The 19,847-nt window shown below is 48.3% G+C and overlaps 1 protein-coding gene across 1 annotated transcript in view; it reads right to left on the reverse strand.

The window, feature by feature from the left end:
• Positions 1–19,847, reverse strand: part of SMG6 (SMG6 nonsense mediated mRNA decay factor) — a 115,876-nt gene that overhangs the window by 91,420 nt on the left and 4,609 nt on the right. Inside the window, exons 3-8 of the mRNA XM_080379826.1 lie at positions 19,166–19,358; positions 18,361–18,471; positions 17,532–17,638; positions 16,299–16,377; positions 14,843–14,953; positions 14,012–14,224 (exon numbers count right to left, since the gene is read on the reverse strand). Coding sequence (XP_080235952.1) covers positions 14,012–14,224; positions 14,843–14,953; positions 16,299–16,377; positions 17,532–17,638; positions 18,361–18,471; positions 19,166–19,358 — 814 coding nt within the window. The remainder of the gene's footprint in view (positions 1–14,011; positions 14,225–14,842; positions 14,954–16,298; positions 16,378–17,531; positions 17,639–18,360; positions 18,472–19,165; positions 19,359–19,847) is intronic.

Below are 19,847 nucleotides of genomic sequence, written 5' to 3' on the forward strand. Positions count from 1 at the left end.
AACTGGCCCCCGCAGCAAGGGGTTCTTGCTTACTCACTATTTTACTGCTGCCCTAAGAGCCCTTTCCACTGGAACTCAACTTTATTTGCCACCATTTTATTAACTCTGCAGATGAAACCCAGAAGAGACTGGAGAATACTGGGACAGCACTGCAAAACCCTTATTCACTCAGCCAGTGAAGTCTGGATGTAGCTGCTTCTCCACCATCCTCCATAGGACACCAAGGCAGCTCAGACCTTGAAACCCTTAACATGTACTTTCCCCCCCCCTCAGGCAACAGCTTGTGGAGGTTGAAAGCTGGTTTGTGACCATCTCTCTGGCTCCAGCTGCAATCACAAACCCTGACAGAGACACAGCCTAACAAGTCTGAGCCCCTAGGTGCAAGAGCCTTGGTGAGGCAGTGGCCAGTGCCAAATGCTGCTGCTCCCTGCAAGAGCTGGAGGAGAGGGTCCATGCTCTGTGCTCTTTGCTGGGGGATACGGGAAAGAGCAGGAGTTCGTGGCCTGACCCATCTCTACTGGAAAGCCTGTCACAACACTGAGCAGCAGGCTGCACATGAAGGAAAGAAGAAATTGGGGCAGTTTTTCTCCAATGCCCACATTCACCCACAGCCCCCGGAGCACTCACCCCGCAATCCCCGCACCACTTTACTGGCAGCAGGGGAGTACCAAAAGTCCCCACCTCGAATGGAAAGTGACGCCTGCGCCCAGCGGGGACATGCCCAGAGTGTTCCCACAATGACACCCGGCTCTGGGAGGGCTTGCCAGGACATCAGCTTCGCCCCCATCTTCTCAGAGCAAGTTTCACACTCAGCCTTTTCATTCTCAGTCCCAAGGACTACCCAGTCACACTCCACAGGAACCAGTGCTGAACTGGGACATGGAGATATGTGCATATATGTATATATAGAGTTATAATTATTTTTTTTTTTAAAGGAAGCAGGATACCTGCCTCTAGGAAAGAAGCATGTTTTGTACCTCTTGCCAACTTAAGCATGAACTCAGCAAGCCCAGGCAGAGGCCTGTGTGCCCCAGCACTGTGGCATCTCAAGCAGGCACCTCTCACACTTCTTTCATCACTTTTTCTCTCACAGCCTCAAGGTTTTGATGAGCTCATCACTTAACTTTGGACCTTTCATCTCCGAGTTCACACTAAGGCCATGGGCTGCTTTGACTGGGCTTTTCTCTGAATGACTCTTTCTTTAGTGACTCACCTGTCCCTCAGTCTCCGGGAGCCCTCCCCTGCTCCTCCCATAAAACGCTACTTCTTACAGCAAGAGGAAAACAGTTAACTCCACCAAGCGGCCCAGCTTTGGGGCAGGGAGGAGGAAGTCCCATCACCCGCTGTTCAGCATTGTTCAGCATTCAAATGGCAGAGGAACACTTCCCAAAAGCCCTGCTAGCGTGCTCGCTACCCTGAATGGTGCTAGCATGAGACCTGCAACAGCTTCTTGCCTTCATCTCACTCACTGTGCAGTCGAAAGGTGGCCCCTGCCAAAGGTTTCCTGAAAACAGTCCTTGTGCTGATGCCAGGGGAAGACAGGACTCCCTGTGCACTTACATTGCTGCCCTTAACAGGCACCTTTGCTCCTTGGGACAGGGAATGAAATCTGGCTGGTCCCAATCGGTCGTTTGGGAAGAGTCCACCAAGTAAGGCTTATACAACAATGAAACTATCAAAAAATGGATTTTGGCTCTTCCAGTTGAAAAACGGGCATCACAGATATGGAAGTTATGAGCATATAGTGAAGGCATTAGTTATAAAAACAAACCAGCTGTCAAGAAGAAGAAGGGGTCCCTGCACACAGTAGTGCCTGAAGCTGAAAACAGCTGTTTCGGCTGTCATGAGTCAGCATGTGCAGACAGACTAAATCCACCTGGGAAGAGGCAACCTCACCAGAGGAAGCAGCCCACTGCTGCTTGGGGAGCATTCACACACCGCACAGCCAACCAAACTGGATTTGTTACCATGGAAGAAATCAACAGTGACTAACAACTTCTCGCAGAGCAGCTAAGTGCAGAGATAGCAACGGTCCTGGAACAGCCAGCTCAAATCACTGAGAGGCCACGAGGAATACATCCTGACAACACACAGAACAGAGGCGATCAGACAGCTTCAGGAAAGGTTTGTCATGTCTCGAGCCAGAAAAGAAGAAAGCAAGACCCAACCTCAAGAGACTGTGCACCGATCAAAAGGTTGAAAACGGTGTTTCCCACCCCAGCACAGAAACACTGGAAATGCCACCAGGATGCACAGGAAAAGGAGTGCCAGCATCAAGGCCAGGAAGCAGAGCTGCTGCGCTTGAACCCAGCACAGACCCATTTGGCTCATGGCAAGGAGTGCACAGAGCTTTGGCACCTGAGCATCAGTCCCAGCTGTGAAGGAGGCACCAAATAAGGGAAGGATTCTGGAGCAGCGACTCCTGGGGAAAAAGCGTTTCAAGTTAAAAATTGTTACTTCAGGTTTGGAAGTAAATTTCAGGATCTGGTCTTTATCAAGCGAGGCAAACTTTCTTCAACATCAGCAAAGCATCTGTGGAGCAGAAAGCTGTGTCAGAGTCAAAATAGGCTGCAAAAGACAAGTCCATTAATCAAGAGACCAGATGCAAAACTGCCTGTAACAAATGCACTGTTTTCCACTGGAGTGGAAGGGACTGGAGCACAGTGGGATGTTCTCCTGAGTCTAGGGGTCTCCTCAGTGACAAGGAGCTGGAATACAGACCACAGAGCCACAGAGCTCTGCTCCAAAACACGTACCACACTCATCCCAAATATTTTCAGGGTTTCTTGGGCAGCCAGGCTTTTCCAGGCACAGCTTTCTTGCTGAGAACTGCATGAAATAACAACCAGGCACCCAAACCATGCCATATTCTCACTCCCAACCCAAGGGCTTGATATAACACATTAACTATTAAGATTATTCCTCTCTTCCGCAGGCAGCTCCTTCAGAGCTTTACACCACTGGAAAGCAGCAGTGAGCCCGCTGCCTCCCTCGGAGATGGCCTTATAATGACATCAGCCTGAGCTTTTATCCCGTGCCGTTCCCAAGTTGCAAGGCACAGCTGTGGCTGGTGTTTTCTATAGCAGTATCTCACTGGAATAACACCAAGCACTGATACAGAGCTTCTTGAAAAGCCCACGATGCAGCGGGCTCGACTGGCAAGATACCAGGAGGAGGTTTTTACTGTTACAGGTGCAATTGCAACAAAGCGCTGGTGAAAAGTGTTTTTTGTGCAAATGGCTACCTACACAAAGGAGACAAAAGGGCTATTAAGATTGTCTAGCATTTTTGCAGTGTTTACAAGGTACCCACAGGGCTGTGGGCAAATTCCAGCTGGGCTAATTACCATAATCATTCCTCTTCATATACCACCTGCAACCACAAATGGATACAGAGCTTGCCTTGACTACTTCTTGCCACGTGTTCCAGTGCAGGTTTCTGTTTAGCAGTTGCAATGTCCTGCCCTGAAATGGATTAATTTCTGTAGCATTAGAAGCAATTCCAGCGAGAATCCTGATACTTAGTATCAGACACTGCACAAATGTAAAATCTAATTTGCTTTGGCATGGAAGAAAGAAGGAACCCTGATGTATCGTGGCCTTGAGGCATACAAAATTAATTTACAGGTAAAGAGATCTTGAGACACTCCTGCAGCTTCCTCATCTTTTGCAGTACAGCAGCTCCAGCTCCAGGACACACCTCATGGCTGTTAAGAGTTACAAGTCAGCAACCCAGCAAGAGAAAAAGAGGCATTTAGGAAGGCCCTCAGCAAAACCGATGAGCTTTCCACTTCTCCCTTAGCCCTGCAGGGAGCAGGTGAGTCGGGAAACATAAGCAAGAAAATTGTCCACTTCAGTAATGTGAAGATCAAGCTGTGGTAACTTCACTGGCTCCAAAACAAATATCTGACCTATAAATAAATTCAACGTTATTTAACAATTAATTTACTAGCAGAACTTTTGATTTAAGGAAAAACAAGTTGAATAGAGTATTTATACACGTTATTTCCTTTTCAACCAAACTGGTATCTACATTTGGTTTCTATGAATTAGTAACATGCAACATTCCTGAAAAAGTATCACTATTAAACAGATTAAAAACTGATTAAGTAGCTTTTTAAAAAGCAATGGTCTTTGGGGACCCATGCTGAACTGGATGGAAGGAGGTTGGTTGAGATTCACTAGCAATGTTTTTCATCAACAAACTGAAAGCAATTTCTGCTGTCAAACTGCCTGCGACACAAAGGCAAATGGAGCAGTAAGTAGCGATGGCTACAGCGCATTCACGCAAGGTTATTATAATCGCTTCAAAATCTGGGGTTTTCCAGCATCAAATGTCATGTTATGCATCTGGGATCATGTAAAATTAAGTCTCCAGGAGACCGTGCCCGAGGCAGCTTCTCCAGAAAGGCTCTAGGGACTACAGTGGCCAATTTCCCAACACAACATCCGGCAAAAAGGGTTAATGCATCCCTTATACAAGCAGGGAGCGGGCACTAGACAGCACGTTTACATCTATATACGGCACTGGCAAGGCTGACACTGAAATACTGCACCCAGTTCTAGTGCCCTTATTTTTAAAAAGAACGCTGAAATATTGGAAAGGGTCCAAAAAACAGCCATAAAAGTGATTCAAAGGCTAGAAATTATGTCTTGCAGTGAAAAAACTTAAACGGCTCAATCTGTTTAGTGTATCAAAAAAGACTGGGAGGCGATTTGATTGCAGGGTGCAAAGTGCCTCCACGGTACTTAAGGGCTCTTTACACTCGCGCGATAGTAAAGCACAGGAACAAACTGGAAACATTCACTCTGGAAATAAGGTATAAGTGTTTCAGAACCAGTGCAATTATCACTGGAATGAACTCCCCAGGAAAAGGGTGGATTCTGAAGACTGGATGTCTTTCTGGAAGTTTTGCTTTAGCCAAACACAAGTTATTTGGCTTCATATAGGAGTAGCAGGGTGAAATTTAAGGATCTGTGATATACAGGAGATCAGACTAGATGATCTAATGGTCCCTGCTGGCCATAAACTCTACAAATCTATGCAAACACGCCAGAGAGTCCTCAGCTGAGATATCAAGTTAACTTTCAACACAAAACTTTTCACAAATTGGCTCTGGTGCTGCAGGTCGTTTAGGATACAAGCTCAGCTCTTTGAGGCTGCATCTGGTTAAGCACTGAAAGCGAGCTGACCCAGGCAGAGCCTTTTCTTTGTCCAGCAGGTAAGGGGGAGGCCACATGCTGTGCACTGAACCAGCCCCAAGTGTTTGTCAGGAGTAAAGAGCATCCCCTTCCTGTGACAGAAAATTGACACTGAGAAACGTGTGATGAGTTCTGGTCATAAGAGATCTCCTGATCATGAAGCTCAGGTGTTGTCAGCCTCCTTTACTACTCCAGAGTAGATTATTTGTGGAGCTAAAGCACAAAGGAGGGAGATAATAGCAGAAATTAAGAAGGGTAAAGACTGAAGAGATCCAACCCTGAAAGGCTTAGAATGGAGTTAGGCCAACAGAAGACATTTGGACAACAGGCTGAGCAAAGAGCGTGCCTTCCAGAAGAATGACAGCATTATCACATGCAATCTTCACACTCCTGCTCTTCCGGCCATGCTCACCGGCAGGGATAACGGAGCTGCTCACAGCCAGCCTGTGCCCCAGGCTCCCACCGCCTGGAGGTAGTTGTCCTCCCTGCTGCATTCCCAGAGTACTTCTGAAACCTTTGCTTCTACCTGAGGAGTGTAACACACGGCACGAAGGCATCTCCCTCTCCACGTTGAATTATACAGCAATGAAATCTGCTGGGGAGGAAAAGTAGAGCCAAGGACAGAGGAAATGACATGGATTCCAGCAGGTTCCACTCCCTGATCCTCCGGAAGGAAGTTTCTTTCCTAATACCCACCTCCACAGTGGATACGAAGCCTGTCTGGAAATGGCTCATTCAACACTGAAGAGGAACAAACATTCTCTGTGGCAGAATTAAGAGGTTTGGCTGTGAAATATGAGGTGCCCATCCCAAAAAACGTGTACAACAGACAGCAGAAAAACCTGGCCTGGGCCAACTTCGTACAAAGATCAAGGTTAGACTAACAAAAAAAAAAAGCTCAAGAGAAATCACTATCTACAGCCTTCACCCTGCTCTGGGAAATTTCCCAACCCTGCTATTAGGCATTTCACTTCTTTTACCAATACTGCCAATTCTGGCAGCATTCTCATCTGAAGTGCAAACTCTCCCTCCCAACACTACTCTGCAGTCCTGGATCATCAAATCCACGGCCACGAGAAAGGACTAATGTGCAGCAGCAGGAGGGGTTTTGGTTACACACAAATCCCTGGCTGATCAGCACCAGCAGGAGAGGAAATGAGGAAAGAGTGACTGACAGGGAAAGACAGTTTCTGGATGATTGTACTTGGTTTTAGAGTATGAGAAGCTTGTTGGAACTTGGAAGCCTCACTCCCCTCACCACAGTGCCTCTCTGAACACTGGGATATCACACAGGCATAACACATTGATGTCCTTGTAGTGATCCCACCTCTGATCCACCACGATACTTCTACACACATTAGCACCAGATGCCTGTTACCGGAAGGAGAACATGTCGGTGTCTCTCCCATTCAAGTAACATTAGTCCCTGCCTTGTTCTTCACAGTTAAGTCAAACCACCAACGTGGTCTAAGAAGAAAAAAGAAAAAGAAAGAAAAAAAAACCAACCCCAAAACCCAAGATCAATACCAGCTTTTGGAAACTCCTACTGATAGCTTAGCCTTCACCTTCTGGGTGAAGAGACAAAAGGTCAAGCTGCATTGGAAGGCAACATGTGGGTTCTACAGAACCTGTGCGCACAGGCTAAACCAGTAACCAGGTCCTGTGAGCTCTGCTGAGCTCCAGGAGCTTTATCACAGCAGCACTGAGCATCCACAGAAGATCACAAGCGCAGGCAAGGTGCAACAGCATTTCTGGTTGGATCACCAAAATAAAATAATAACGCAGGAACTGGAGCCAAGAAGGTTTTTACCAGCATTCTAAAGTATAAAACAGAGCTTATAAAAAAAGATAAGTGCAAATAGGGAGGGTGCACAACTGGCAGCAAAAAAAGCTAGTGCTAAGCTGCATGGCTGAATGTCACGTCTCAAACCCAGAGAGGCTAGGAGTGTGGTTTCAGTGTTTAACCAGTTTCAACTGCAGCCTGGCACTCTCTTACTTCCTCTGCAGAGAAGTCTTCTCACTGCTAGGGGAAAGAAACCAACCTTAACCACGCCAAACAAAACGGCTAAAGTAAAAATAAAGCCCCAAGGTGGTTTGGTGACCGAGGTTATATTAGGAGACAGAGGGGTCGGAGGCTGGGGAAAGCACTCAGAAATACTCATGCTACCAACCAAGAAAGAGATTAGAGAAAAGAGGTAGGGCAGAGAATTAATGCAAGTCCAGCAGCAAAGAGGCGGAGGAGCCTCTTTCACACGCCACCAGCTCCCCCATGCTCAAAACAATTTGTAAACTGTTTCCTAAACACAAAGGAAAAAAAACCCAGACTTAGTCCTGACCTCCACAAATGAGTAACCAAACCCAACAGCTTCCTGCAAACTTGCAGAGGCAAAGAAAAGAGGCTACCTGGGCAGGAGAGAGGGAACTCCAGGTGTCTCCCTCCCAAGTCCCGCTTTGGGCACAAAAATTAAGCATGCGACATCTCTTCCTGCTTTTTCAGGTGGGTGGTGGATAAGGGACAGAAATAAGGGCAGCCTTTACCTGGCTGCTAACGCCTAGCATTCCCACCCCAGAGCTTCTCTGCTCATTTTTGTTCCGCAGGGGAGGCTCAGCAGAGGCTCACAGCACAGCAGAGGTTGGACCAAGCGCAGCAACAAGCAGCAGGCTGGAGGGGAACCACTGCCTTTCCTTAACAGCAAGGGCAGACCATAATGCAACAGTCCACAGACAGGACTGCATCAGATACTAGAGAGCACCTAACTGCAGAAGGGACAAACCTCCTGACTTAACACAAGCCACCTTCCTGTGACAAGGTACCGATGGCAGCCTGAGCCAAGGCCTTGCTGTAAGACCTTGTGTATATCCCACTACTGGCTTGTATGCTGAATAAAACCAAGGGGACACTCCCTTCTCTGTCCCGAAAGGGCGTCCCCCCCTTTTGGGGACACACCTATGCCACCACTCTGGTGCAGCTCTGATGTTTACCTGGTGTGAGAAATGGCTTCAGCAGACAGCCCACAGGGCATCTCCAGCCACTGCTGGCATAGTGGCTTCCATTCCCTCCACCCTGCACAGGCATAAAGTGTTGGGTGAAAAATGCCTGAAATTATGCAAGAGTCTGCACAGGCTTCCAGGGCGTTGCGTACAGCCTGCAGGGTTACTCTTCTGGGGAGTCATATCCCAGCAGCAGGGGGAAGGCAGTCATCACTGTGCTTTCACACTGCCCCTCTAAACCACAGGCCCAGCCCCAGCTGCCCAGACATATATATTTTTCGGAAGCCTTTGATCTGGAAAATAAAAAACAGACCACTCTGAGCACTGTGCCCACCTGAAGCCATGGAGATAACAGGTGAGGGAGCCCTGTGCTTCAGCCAGCGGGGATTATCCATGACAGCCTGCATGGCAGAGAAAAGACCAATCTTTTGCTGTCCTGAGAAAAACTACCCAGCCAGGCTGGAAAGTGTAGAGAAATGATCCCACCAGCCTGGCAGCAAACTCAGGGGCAGACACCCCAGAAACAAGTTCCCCAAACAGCCTCTTACTCATGCATCTGCATGGAAGAAAAAACATCATTACAGCAATATATCATTTCCACTTTTTCCTATCACTTATTTCTAGCCATGTGTAACAGGAAAGAGTTACAAGGTTAAAAAAAGAGCAGAGATTGAAGGGAGCTGCTCTCAGTAAACAGGGATGTCTCTGTGGCATATTTGCATAAGCAAAGCTGTGCCATGCTCACAGACACCAGCTACACACCACAGCAGCCTTTTAACAAACCAGACACTCCTAGGCACCAGCGGTAGTGAAATCAAGGCAATCCCAACTCTGAACACAGGTCGCTCCCACTCCCATGTGTGACTGCTCCAAGCAAAAGTCAGGCTGATGGAGCAAAATGGCCAAGAAACCCCCACCAGAACTGCTACCAGACTAACACGAGGTTTTATCCCACTGCTCCCTAGAAGCACCCCTCTCCGGATGCAGAGCCCAAAACACAGCTCCCCCAGCCGAGAAATTGTACCAATGGAAACCAGCCAGGAGAAGGAGCCAGCCCAGTCACCCGAGTGGCTGCTGCCCAAGAGGAACAAGCGCACAAAGCAGAAACAACAAATACCGCCAAGGAAAAACAGATGTGAAACATGCAGGAGCTGACTAGGACAGCGACCTTTTTCACTAAGGACACATGGCCTCTATTGAGGCGGTGACTTGGGCAGCCTGGAGCACTGGGAAGTCCTCATGCACAGGCATTCCCAAAAGTGCCTTCTCCACCCCTGGACTGCAACTGGGCTGCCGAAGTGTAAGTGGATGCAGCATCATGGTGTACAGGTGAGGCAGGCAAAGTCAGAAATAAAACTAAGCAGGCAAGAAGAACTGAGAAAGACATAAGATAAGAATCCTTAGAGATGTCTCATCTCTGAAAGAAACAAATTACAGTAAGTTTTTGAAAACAGCCCCAACCAGGCATTGTTGGATAAGTTCCCAGTTAGCTGAATCCTGGCCCAGAGGGGAAAAAAGCAGGACAGCTCTCACAACCTCCAGTGCTTTGAGAAGACAGTGCCCTCCGCCAGCTGCAGAGGACCACTTCCCTGCATGCTTGGCACTCATGATTTTCTAGGACTCAGGAGATGGAAAGAGACGAAGGGGTCCAAAACAGACCAGCACTACTTATCTGAAAGAAAACACAAATAATCACGCTTACAACTCTGACATCGTCATTCTGTCTCCTGGTACTTGCACCCATTACCAGCACAGAGCAACACCTGTACATGTAATAAGCTTTCAAGACAAGTAATGTAGGTAACAAAGAAGAAACACAAAATAAACCCTCTCTCTATATTCAGCCTATTGAGAGAACTTTGACCTCTCTTTTTTTTTTTTTTTTGGTAGACCTCCTGGTGGTATTTACTGCTTACTTGTGGAAATCCTGATGCACTGTCCATATTCCCTGCCACTAAGAATAGAGCCTGTATAAAGAAACAGAGGTTAAAACCTGCTCTAAACTTCAGAGCTCACGATTCCACCACAATTTCTCTGCTACTGCAAAGGGGTGGCTGCTCCACGGGCACCCAGCACCAGGCAAATGCAACACCTCTGTCCCTTATCAGCAGGCCAAGGGGTGGAAACAGGAATGTTCCTGCAGCCAACACGCAGGCCTGAGACAGCGGATCTTGACTCTGACCTTAGATTCTCCTAAGAGCTTTTTGGGTGGCCCTACCAAACTTTTGATGGCTCTACAAGACTGACCTCTCACAAAGAGGCAAGGAGCCTTAATTCTTTAATGAGGCTAAAGTATTCAGACATCTGGAGAGAAGTATTATTCAATTACTGTCTTGCCAAGGGAAAACCTCTCTTCCCTAATCTTAGCTATGGCTATGGAGTAATCTTTTATTAGTGCATGCATGCTGTGTGGTAACACAAGGAAGTATCTACTGCAGAGCACAGGCAGTAGGCAATAGCAACTGTGGGAACCTTAACTCAGCATTTCCTGAGAGGAGTGATTAAAATCTCAAACTCAGTGTAATATTAACACTTTCTCAAGAGACTGACAGCACACTTGCCCTGTTTACCTTACCAATTCACAGCCTGCACTGTAAGCTGCATATGGTACTAGCAGATTTAAGATCAATACAGACCCATAGCAAACGAAATCAACGGCAGAGAAGAAATTGCAGAGACTCAGCTCTTCAGCTCACTTTGCCCTGTCCAGCTGTTTTTAAAAAAGAAACACAACAGCTCATTGGTTCAATCTCCATTTTTGCATTTCTTATTGGAATCCCCCACAAAGCGACCTGATATTGTCAGGTAAGCAGGGCACTGGGCCAACCTGGACTCTCCTGCCACCGCACACCTAGAAACATGCAACGTACAAGAGACCACAGAGAACAGCCATTCACAGAATGAAACCCCAAAAGGCTGCAAACATAATGGACAAAACCCTAAGCACAAAACAGCCAGGCTGCAACTCAAACACTTCTTCAGCTCGGTGTGAAACTGTCCCACACCATGCATGCCAGCAGTGCCAAATCCAATTACTGAGGAAGGGGGCAAAGATACATGTCCCTTGGTGTGGGCAGACATTCTTCCAGTTCTGCATCCTCCGAGAAAAGATGATGCAGCAAACTGTGAGCTATACCAAGCCTCTACCTAAACACAGCACAAGGCAAGTTGCCTGCTCTGCACGCCACCTTCCTTTGTCACAGCAATGGCTGTGTCACCGCGAGCTGGCCTTCTGCAGACATGTCATCACACTTCACTAACTCCATTCAGTTGGCTTCTAACCCTAAAATAAAGCAATGATGTTTCTGTTTTCATACAGGGCTGCATAAGATAAAATAAAGTCAGCACTGAGAAGAGACACGCAAGCATACGCTGAGCAGACTCTGCTCGCTGACGGGGACGGCGCGCACATCAGCAGATCCTGGGAGAGTAATCATTCACATCTCCCAGCCAAGCATGCCATGTCACAGGACTGGCACCTAACCGCCTGCACAATGAAGAAAGTGACCACTGAGGACAGAAAAGATCTCAAATCAATTTCTTGTCACCTGTAAAACAGCCAGCATCTCCACAGTAAAAATACCTTTGACTTGGGCTGGGTTTGAAGCAACAGCCTCCGTTTTAAGGGTGCAAGGAACCTCTCCCCCACATTTCTGCCCAGCACACATCCAGAGCTGGTAGGGTCTATACTTGCAGTGTTGTATCTGCTTCTGGAAGCTGAACACTTTGCCATTCTGCCCTGCAAAATTCCCTTCTCTAACTCAGAATCAGTTGCCATAAAGACTGATGTCTGAGGAGCTACCTGTAGAGCACAGCTGTCAGTACAGATCAGAAAACAGGGCTTGCCTCAGCCTTTTCAAGGGCAAAAGCTGGCAAGGAAGGGACCAAGGAGGCAATGACACATTTACACTCATTTCCCCAAAATGACACGTAAGCACTGGTACACATCCCCTGGGAGAAGAGCTGTTCCCTCCCGCCCAGCTGCGGGACGTGGGGCAGAGGTGCTGCCAGAGAACTGCTCCCTGTCCCTGGCGCAGGCAGGGCCCTTCCAAGGCCAAACAGTGCCGCACAGTGGCAACACGCAGCCGGCTCCTCTCCTCTCCAGAGCAGGAGACGCACACCACCGAGAGGTGCAGTGAGGAAGAGGGTAAGAGGCCATAGCTTCAAGGAGCAAGGAGTCCAGAGACTCCCAAAGAGCTGCTGTCTGTACCCAGCTCACAGCTTCACAGCTCGGGAGCTCTGGCAGTGACAGAAGATTTAAGGTTTGCTTTTCACCTCGTTATTTTCCATCCAGAGCAGTTCAGTGACACGGCCACGGCACAGTCCCATAAGCAGCTGTGCCAACACGAATGGAGTGCTGCACCACAGCAGGCACAGGCTGCCTGAGCACAAATACCTAGGCTGCCAAAACCAGCAGTGCCCAAACCTGGGCCCCCAGCTCCCCCCCGCCGTTTTGCCATTATATTTCTGATCAGGCAACCTCTCCACGATCAGAAAGTTTGTGCTTTCCATGAATCAACATTTCAAACAGATGAAGAAATCAAGAATAATGGCGGTAATCAGACACACGATCTATACAGGCATCGCCAGCAACCTGCACTTCAGAGAGCACAGACACCACAGAAAAGACCAAATGCAAGCTCTAGCAAACAGCACTGCACTATAAAAAACAAGACATTGCTGCCCCCCACTTTGCTAGCTGTTACATTGCCTCACATGGGAGCGCTGCAAAAGAGAAACCCCTAGTGCCTCAAACACACTCACAGCATCTTATGTCAAAGCATCTTCATCAATGATTTATGGAGAGGCTAAAGCTTGGCACGTTCTTTTCAATGATGCTGAGGAAGCAAAGGTCTCCAGAAGAGAAGCTGAGGGGAGGGAAAACAACCAAGGGCAGTAACATCTTAAAAATGCTGCAACGATGTGCCAGAGCTTATCTTTCAAAACCCCAAGACTTCACCCCAGTTCCACCCAGCTGAAGTCACAAACTAGTTATAAAAGCGCAATCGCATCTGAGCAGCCCAGGGCCCCGCAGTATGCGGAGAAGGTCTTCCCAGTTCTGCTAAACTCACATCCTTAACAGCCATTTTAGGACAGGCAGCCCAGAGCTCCCTGGCAAGTTCTCTTGCAAGCTGCATGTGCCAAAGCAGTGCAAGAATTCCTAGAGGATGAGCTCCCAACCACCACTGCATTCGCCTGCATTCCTGTGCCTGACAAACAGAGTTCACTCGGGCTCCTCTTGCAAGGTACACAGCTCCAACGGACCGACGAGACATACCATTAGTCAATTTTTTTTCTTATTCTTGCAAAAGAAAGGCACGCTACTCTGGCCTCTCAGCAGAACAAGTAATGCAAATATAACACCTACACTGGAAATTAAAAACACGGTTTTCACATTCCCAGTGCGAACCTCCAATCATCTGGCACGGGGACAAGTGACCCACTTCCAGAACAAGCCTCAGAAGTTACAAGGTCACTATTAACCCTGGTCTTCAGCATTTGACCTCATTTCCCACCAGCAACCTCACCCAAGTTAGAGCCCTCAACAGAGGCATTTTACAGCATCTTCTGTTTGTGCCTCTCCTATTCCATATCAGCCACACCAGCGCACGCTGCCAAGAAATGGATGGTAACAACATGCCTTAAACATGAGAGGCACGAGGTCACCAGCTCCTCAGCCTGACCCAGGCACAGATCCCATAGGGGAAGCCAAAACACTGGAAAATTTAGCAACAGGAAAGCAAAACAGATCCAGTGTCATTCCACTGCATTCCAAACACATGACACCAAAGCCAACTGCCGCCTCCTGCAGTACTCACGTCGCTGGGACTGAGGTTCCCAAGACCGTTGTCCTGCTCAGAATCCCTGCCGGACTCGTGGCCCTGGGAGGAGCGGGGGTGGGAGGGATGGATCCAGATCTCCAGCCGTGTGGCATCATCTCCAACTTGTCGCAATGTGGGCTTCTTGCCCTTCCCCTGGCGGCTGGGGCTCAGATCCAGCACCTGATGTTTCCTCTGCTCCATCTGCTCAGCCTGGGCAGACAGGACAGATTCAGATCACTCAGGGATCAAAGTTCAGGAAAAGTAAATAATTCCATTTGTATGGAGAAATTAGCCCTTTCCCCTGCTTCAGAACCACAGTAACTCATTGACAGGTCCAGAATTTGGTTTCTGATACTACAGGACAATGCAGATGAGAGGTTTTCAACCCCAACTGCTCCAGGACAAGGGAAGCTGTGTGACAGCCAGCATGCCGTATCTTTGACTTGGGATGACCCTCTGGGGCACAAAGGGACTGCAGCCTCTCTGGTCCACCCTCACAGGTGTGGGGCACCTATGGGACAAGGCAATGATCATGCTGCACACCACAGCAACTTGCTGAGCTCAGCTGTTCTATAGTTTGAGACCCAGAAACGAGACTCAGCTGCTCAAACAACCCCAAAAGCAATCTGAGGAGAGGCAGAAAGGACACTACCACTCTGAAAACTGCCTCTCTCATCTGCCTCTCAACATGAAATTTCTTAGAAGTAGACAGGTGGTGACTCCAAGTCCAAAAGCCACCACCACCCTCCGCTCTGGATCACAGCTCTCCAGCACAGGACAGTTAGCACAGGCAGCTGTAGCATCCTGCAGCCCAGCTCCAAAACTCACCTTGCGTTTCGTCTCTTCAAACAGGCTCATGAGGCTCTCCTTGGCTGTGAGGATGGGGTTGCTAGCAGCCAGACTGCGCATGTAATAGTAGACAGCATCCAGCTTTCTCCTCTGCAAAAACACAACCAGACTCAGAGCTGCCACTCATTCTGGGGCATTCAGAGCCAAGCTCCTGCATACTTGCCGTCCCTGTCCCTCCATACATGTGCCCTCTTCCTCAATACTGCCTGGGACAGACAGACATGCCAACAAACCTTATGACAAGTAGGACCTTGAACGCTCTGTCCACATTCACAGCTACCTACAACCCCCAGCACAAAGCACAAGCCCTCTGCCAGGGTTAGGGAGCACAGGTAAGCTGTGGACTCGCTTACCCCAGCCTCAGGGCTTCTACAGAAGCCATCAGCCCAGAGGCTCACACAAAACAGTCTCTCACCAGACATCATGGCAAAGGGCAAAGGTATAAATACTGAATTCCAGACAGTTCAGGAAATAACTCTTTTCAACATTACTACGAATATGGAAACTACTCCACGTGAGTTTTACAAAGAGCAGAGGCCCAGGAAGACTAAGGGGTTTGCCAGACTTCTGCCTGTGGTGGGGCAGGACGCCCCCCTCATTTCAGCCTGCTGCCGGGCTAATCCCCTCATGCTCGGAGCAACTTTCAGCATCATTTCTCCCACAGGCTGGCCACAGGAATACTGTCAGAAGGCAACCCCCAGGACTTAATGCTACCAACACACACAGCCATTTAGGGTTTTGGCCACATGCTGCCGGCCTTAGAAAACACCACAGAAGGCAGGACACTTCACTGCTCCAAGCCCCACACTGGGAGTCAGAAAGGTCATTCCCAGCCATGAAGGAAATGCACCTCTGAACCCTGCAGTTCTCAGCTGCTCTGCTTTACACCAGCATCCTTCAGTGCTGTGAAGAGGCAGACCGCTACCAGCTCCTGTGTCCCAGCCTGATGCTTCCATTACCTGCTGTCACATTCTCCTGGAAGTAAGTTTTCCTGCATGGCCGCAGCAGCCAGCTAAATGGAAACTTCAAAGTTGCATATGAATGCTGCTTAGACCAGTGCCCACAGGTTCAATGAAGATGTGGCAAACAGTAACAGCACCCTCATGACAGCATGGTCTTCAGCACAAAAATCTCAGGCAAAACTTTAAACACAACCCACTTTTAAAACATTTGCATTCAGCCCACATAACGGTCCCCAAAATGCCAATAGCTTGAGGGAGTAGCGTGTATCTAACAAAGCTGCCTGAAGCCACAGCAGCTGGAATCCACACAGCACATCCTGCCATCAGCTTTTTTCTTTTTGAAAAAAAAACCAACACACATCTGGGAACAATGCCCTAAACAATGCCTTTGTCCACCAGATGGAATCTCACAGCCATCCTCCCAGAGGCTCTCCCGATGCTTGGTACATCCTTTCATGATGAGCGTCTCTTACCGTGTAGATGGCCAAAAGCGCCAGCTGGTTGTATGGGCGGCCGTTTTTGGGAGCAATTTGCTGTGCCTTCAGGTACCAGCTGAGGAAGAGGGAAGAAAAGAAAAAGAAAAAAAAAGAAGGGCTTACTAAAAGGACATCAGGTTGCCTTCCTTGCTGTTTAAGGGTGCAGAATTCCCCTTGCAGTACAGCATGAGCAGTGCTGCAGGGAACAGGCCCTTTGCACAAATGCCCTCTGCCTGCAAAAGCATGCACAGGCAGTGAGCCTGCACCTGGCCTGGAGAGGCAGTTGGGGCACAGGTCAAAAGAGGGAGCAGATACAGCTGCAGAAGGCAACGTTCATGGCTCAGCCTGAAGATGAGCATTTAGCCAGACCCAGCAAGCACTGTCCCCTGTGCAGCCTCTGGCACAGAGCATAGGCTATTCAGGGAACATTTCTCTCTCAGTCCCCTTTTTAGCTCCATAGCAGCTGGGACCAAACCCCCCATGTTCCTTAGCTTGTACCCCGTATTTTCAAGATACTTATCACAAGAGAAGACGTATCTGTTCAATGGCAATCCATTCATCCCTCCATTCTCCTCCCAATCTTCCCTCAATTCCATTATCCATTTTCCAGCTTATTTCACGCCACACTGATCCGTCAATACTGTTCAGACATATAATGAACCCACTACGCTCCCTCCAGCCTCCTTCAGATATCAAGCATACCCCACAATGTCCACAGACCCCAAACCTGGCAGCTTTCCTTGCCCTGATCTCCAAATTTCCACATACTTCAGGGCTCCATCCCCCATGCTGTGCTCACTTGCCCCCACACCAGTATTCGCTCCAGAAAAAAACCATCAGAAAGACAAGAGTGACAGGAAGCAACAAGTGCCAGTAACTCCTGATGCAGTCAGTACATATGGACACATATAGAAACCTCTCCTAGCTGAAAAGCTACCAGAAAATACAACAGCTATTCTGCCAGCCTCAACAGCATAAACCCTCCCTGCTGCAGGATCAGCACAGGACAACTTCTACACTAGATGGCTGGAGGATGACTGGATCTGCTGACTTGCTCTCTAGGACAGCAAAACAGTCTGAGCTACAGCTTCCAACTTCACAGGACTGCAATACAATAAAAAGGAGTGGAAAGACTTCTTTGGCTAGAGGCAAGTTTAAGCGTGAAATGAGACAAATCCCTTGTAAATAGAAGAAGAGCTGTCCCCGGCGCTATGGTGAAAAACACAATACCTGCGTGCCTTTCCGTAGTTTGCCGTGTCATTTGCTTGTTCTCTGTATCGGCAAATGTCCCCTTGACAAATCATACACCTCTGAGCACTGATCAGCGCATACTTCACCTGGAAAGAAGCATTCAGTACATCATGTGGGACATCGCAGCCCTGGCTCACCTGCAGACCCGGTGCGTGCACAGGGACTGTAGAGAGCTAAGAGGAGGTCACTGACACACTGAAGGTCTCGCAAAAGGGCAGCAGAATGAAATGACAAGGCTCCATGGCACTGGTTCAGCATTTCTAGGAGCAAGCCAATCCCCTAAACACTCCTCTCTTACAACAATGTCCCATCTCTCTCCAGGAGAGAGTTGTTCAGCCCATGACCAATTTGAGGACAGCTGTTAGACAAACACATCTCTCTGGGAATGGAGCTGGACTAAAATATCCTTCCCCAGCTGTCCCTCACACCTGCCATCACAGCTCAGGGCAATATGCTGTCAAGTGTGAGGGAGGCAGTGCAACTGCTAGCTTTCCTTGTTCATTATTTTGGATTCCAAGCAGAAAGAAAAGTTCAATATCTAAGGCAAAGTCAGAGTACTTTCCCTTTATTAGCCCTGGTCACAGAGCTGGTACAAAAAGAAGTTCTTTGCAAAAGAAGCTAAGAAATGTTAATGCCTCAGCACTGGTTCAACAAGTTCTCTAGAAGCTGAGAAAGATTTCCTGCAAACATACCAGCATCTGTTTGGAGCTCAGCTGCCTACCTCCCTCTTGTCAAGGGCAGCACATTGAGTTCAGCACGTTGCATATGACTAACAGGGTAAGAAGCCTCCAGAAGGAAGCCAACCTACCATTTTCCTCAGAGGCTTACTGCGGATGACCATCCCGTCCATATAGTCCTCTAGCTTGAACTGGTACGACACCTGCAACTTTTGGAGTAGGCCATCAAAAAAAGAAGTGCCCTGCAAAACACACACGTACTTAGCTGTTACAATCTTTCTGATGATGAGTATAAAATCATCACACCATCCCTACCACAGGCAAGAAAGAAGCCTCCTCTCCCTGAGGTTTGGCTATTCAGAAACAACAAGGAGGTCAGGGGATCTCCAGCCTCAGAGGTTCTCAAGACTGAGCTAGACAAAACCAAGACTGACCTGATCTAGTGTTTGAGGAGTCCTGCTTTGAGCAGGAGGTTGGACTAAAGCCCTCTAGCAGTCCCTTCCCACCAACCTAATTCTATAAAACACATCCTCTCAGATCTGTAAGCCTACCTTCGACAAAGAGTAAACTGAGCTGCAGTTTAACACAATGAATTTTAAGCAAATGTGATAAAGATGGCACAAATACCTCCTTTTCATTTCTCATTCTGTTTACTTCCACTTCAGGGCATTTGTTTCATTTAGCTTAAATCAGTTTCTAATTAACATAACGCACCAAAACAAGCCTGGTTTAAATTATAACAGATGTCCACCTGGACCTACACCTGCCACACTAAACCATAATCCGTCTGAACATTCTCCTTGCACAAGGATGGCTTAAGGCATGGTATGAATAGGATCAAGAAGACTACTTGCCCAGTCACACCACCCCATTCCAAACACCAGCCAATCCCACCCAAAGGTTTAGTGGAGTCTGGGGATGTTTCACTCTTCTTACCTCATCTAGAAGCTGGAGCAGTTTGTTCCGAATTTCTTGGGCATTTTCACCCTGAGGGTCCTTGAGGAGCTGCCGGAATTTCTCTATCACTTGGTAAAACGCATTCTTCCATAGCAGCTGGTCCACATTCTGGGTATCAGAGAACTCTATATCCATCAGGATGCACTGTTCATACAGCTGTAGCATCTCCATCCTACAACAAAACACAATTAGCGGTCAACACAACAGCAACTGCCCAGCCTGGGCCTGAGCTGCCAGAGCACATGTGCCGAGCCACCTGCTGCTTTTCATCCAGCAAGCACGAGATGTCAGCAGTTCATCCGGCTTGCACGCTGTGGCAAATTGACGCTTCCACACTCATCTCAAAGGGAGATGAGAGCTGTTACAATCAAACACCCTTCCTGCTCCAAGAGAGCAAATCTGAAAGGACCATCCCCCTTGTATGTACGCATCAGAATGGATCAGTTCCTGGCAAAGAGCTCTGCTACAGTTCTGCCACTGGGAAGAGCAAGGCACAAGCATCTCCTGATACTAACATAGAGAAAGCACGCACTGCCAGGCTCTGCTCCTGCTGAGCACAAAGTCTGGCTACAACGGGCCAGGAACAAAACCACAAAGAACCAGAGGGCAACAGAGGCCTTGCCATTGAAACGATCCCCACCTCCCTTCCATCCATCCAAAA

This window comes from Falco punctatus, assembly GCF_963210335.1.
Source record: "Falco punctatus genome assembly, chromosome: 1".
Classification (NCBI taxonomy): Eukaryota; Metazoa; Chordata; class Aves; order Falconiformes; family Falconidae; genus Falco; species Falco punctatus.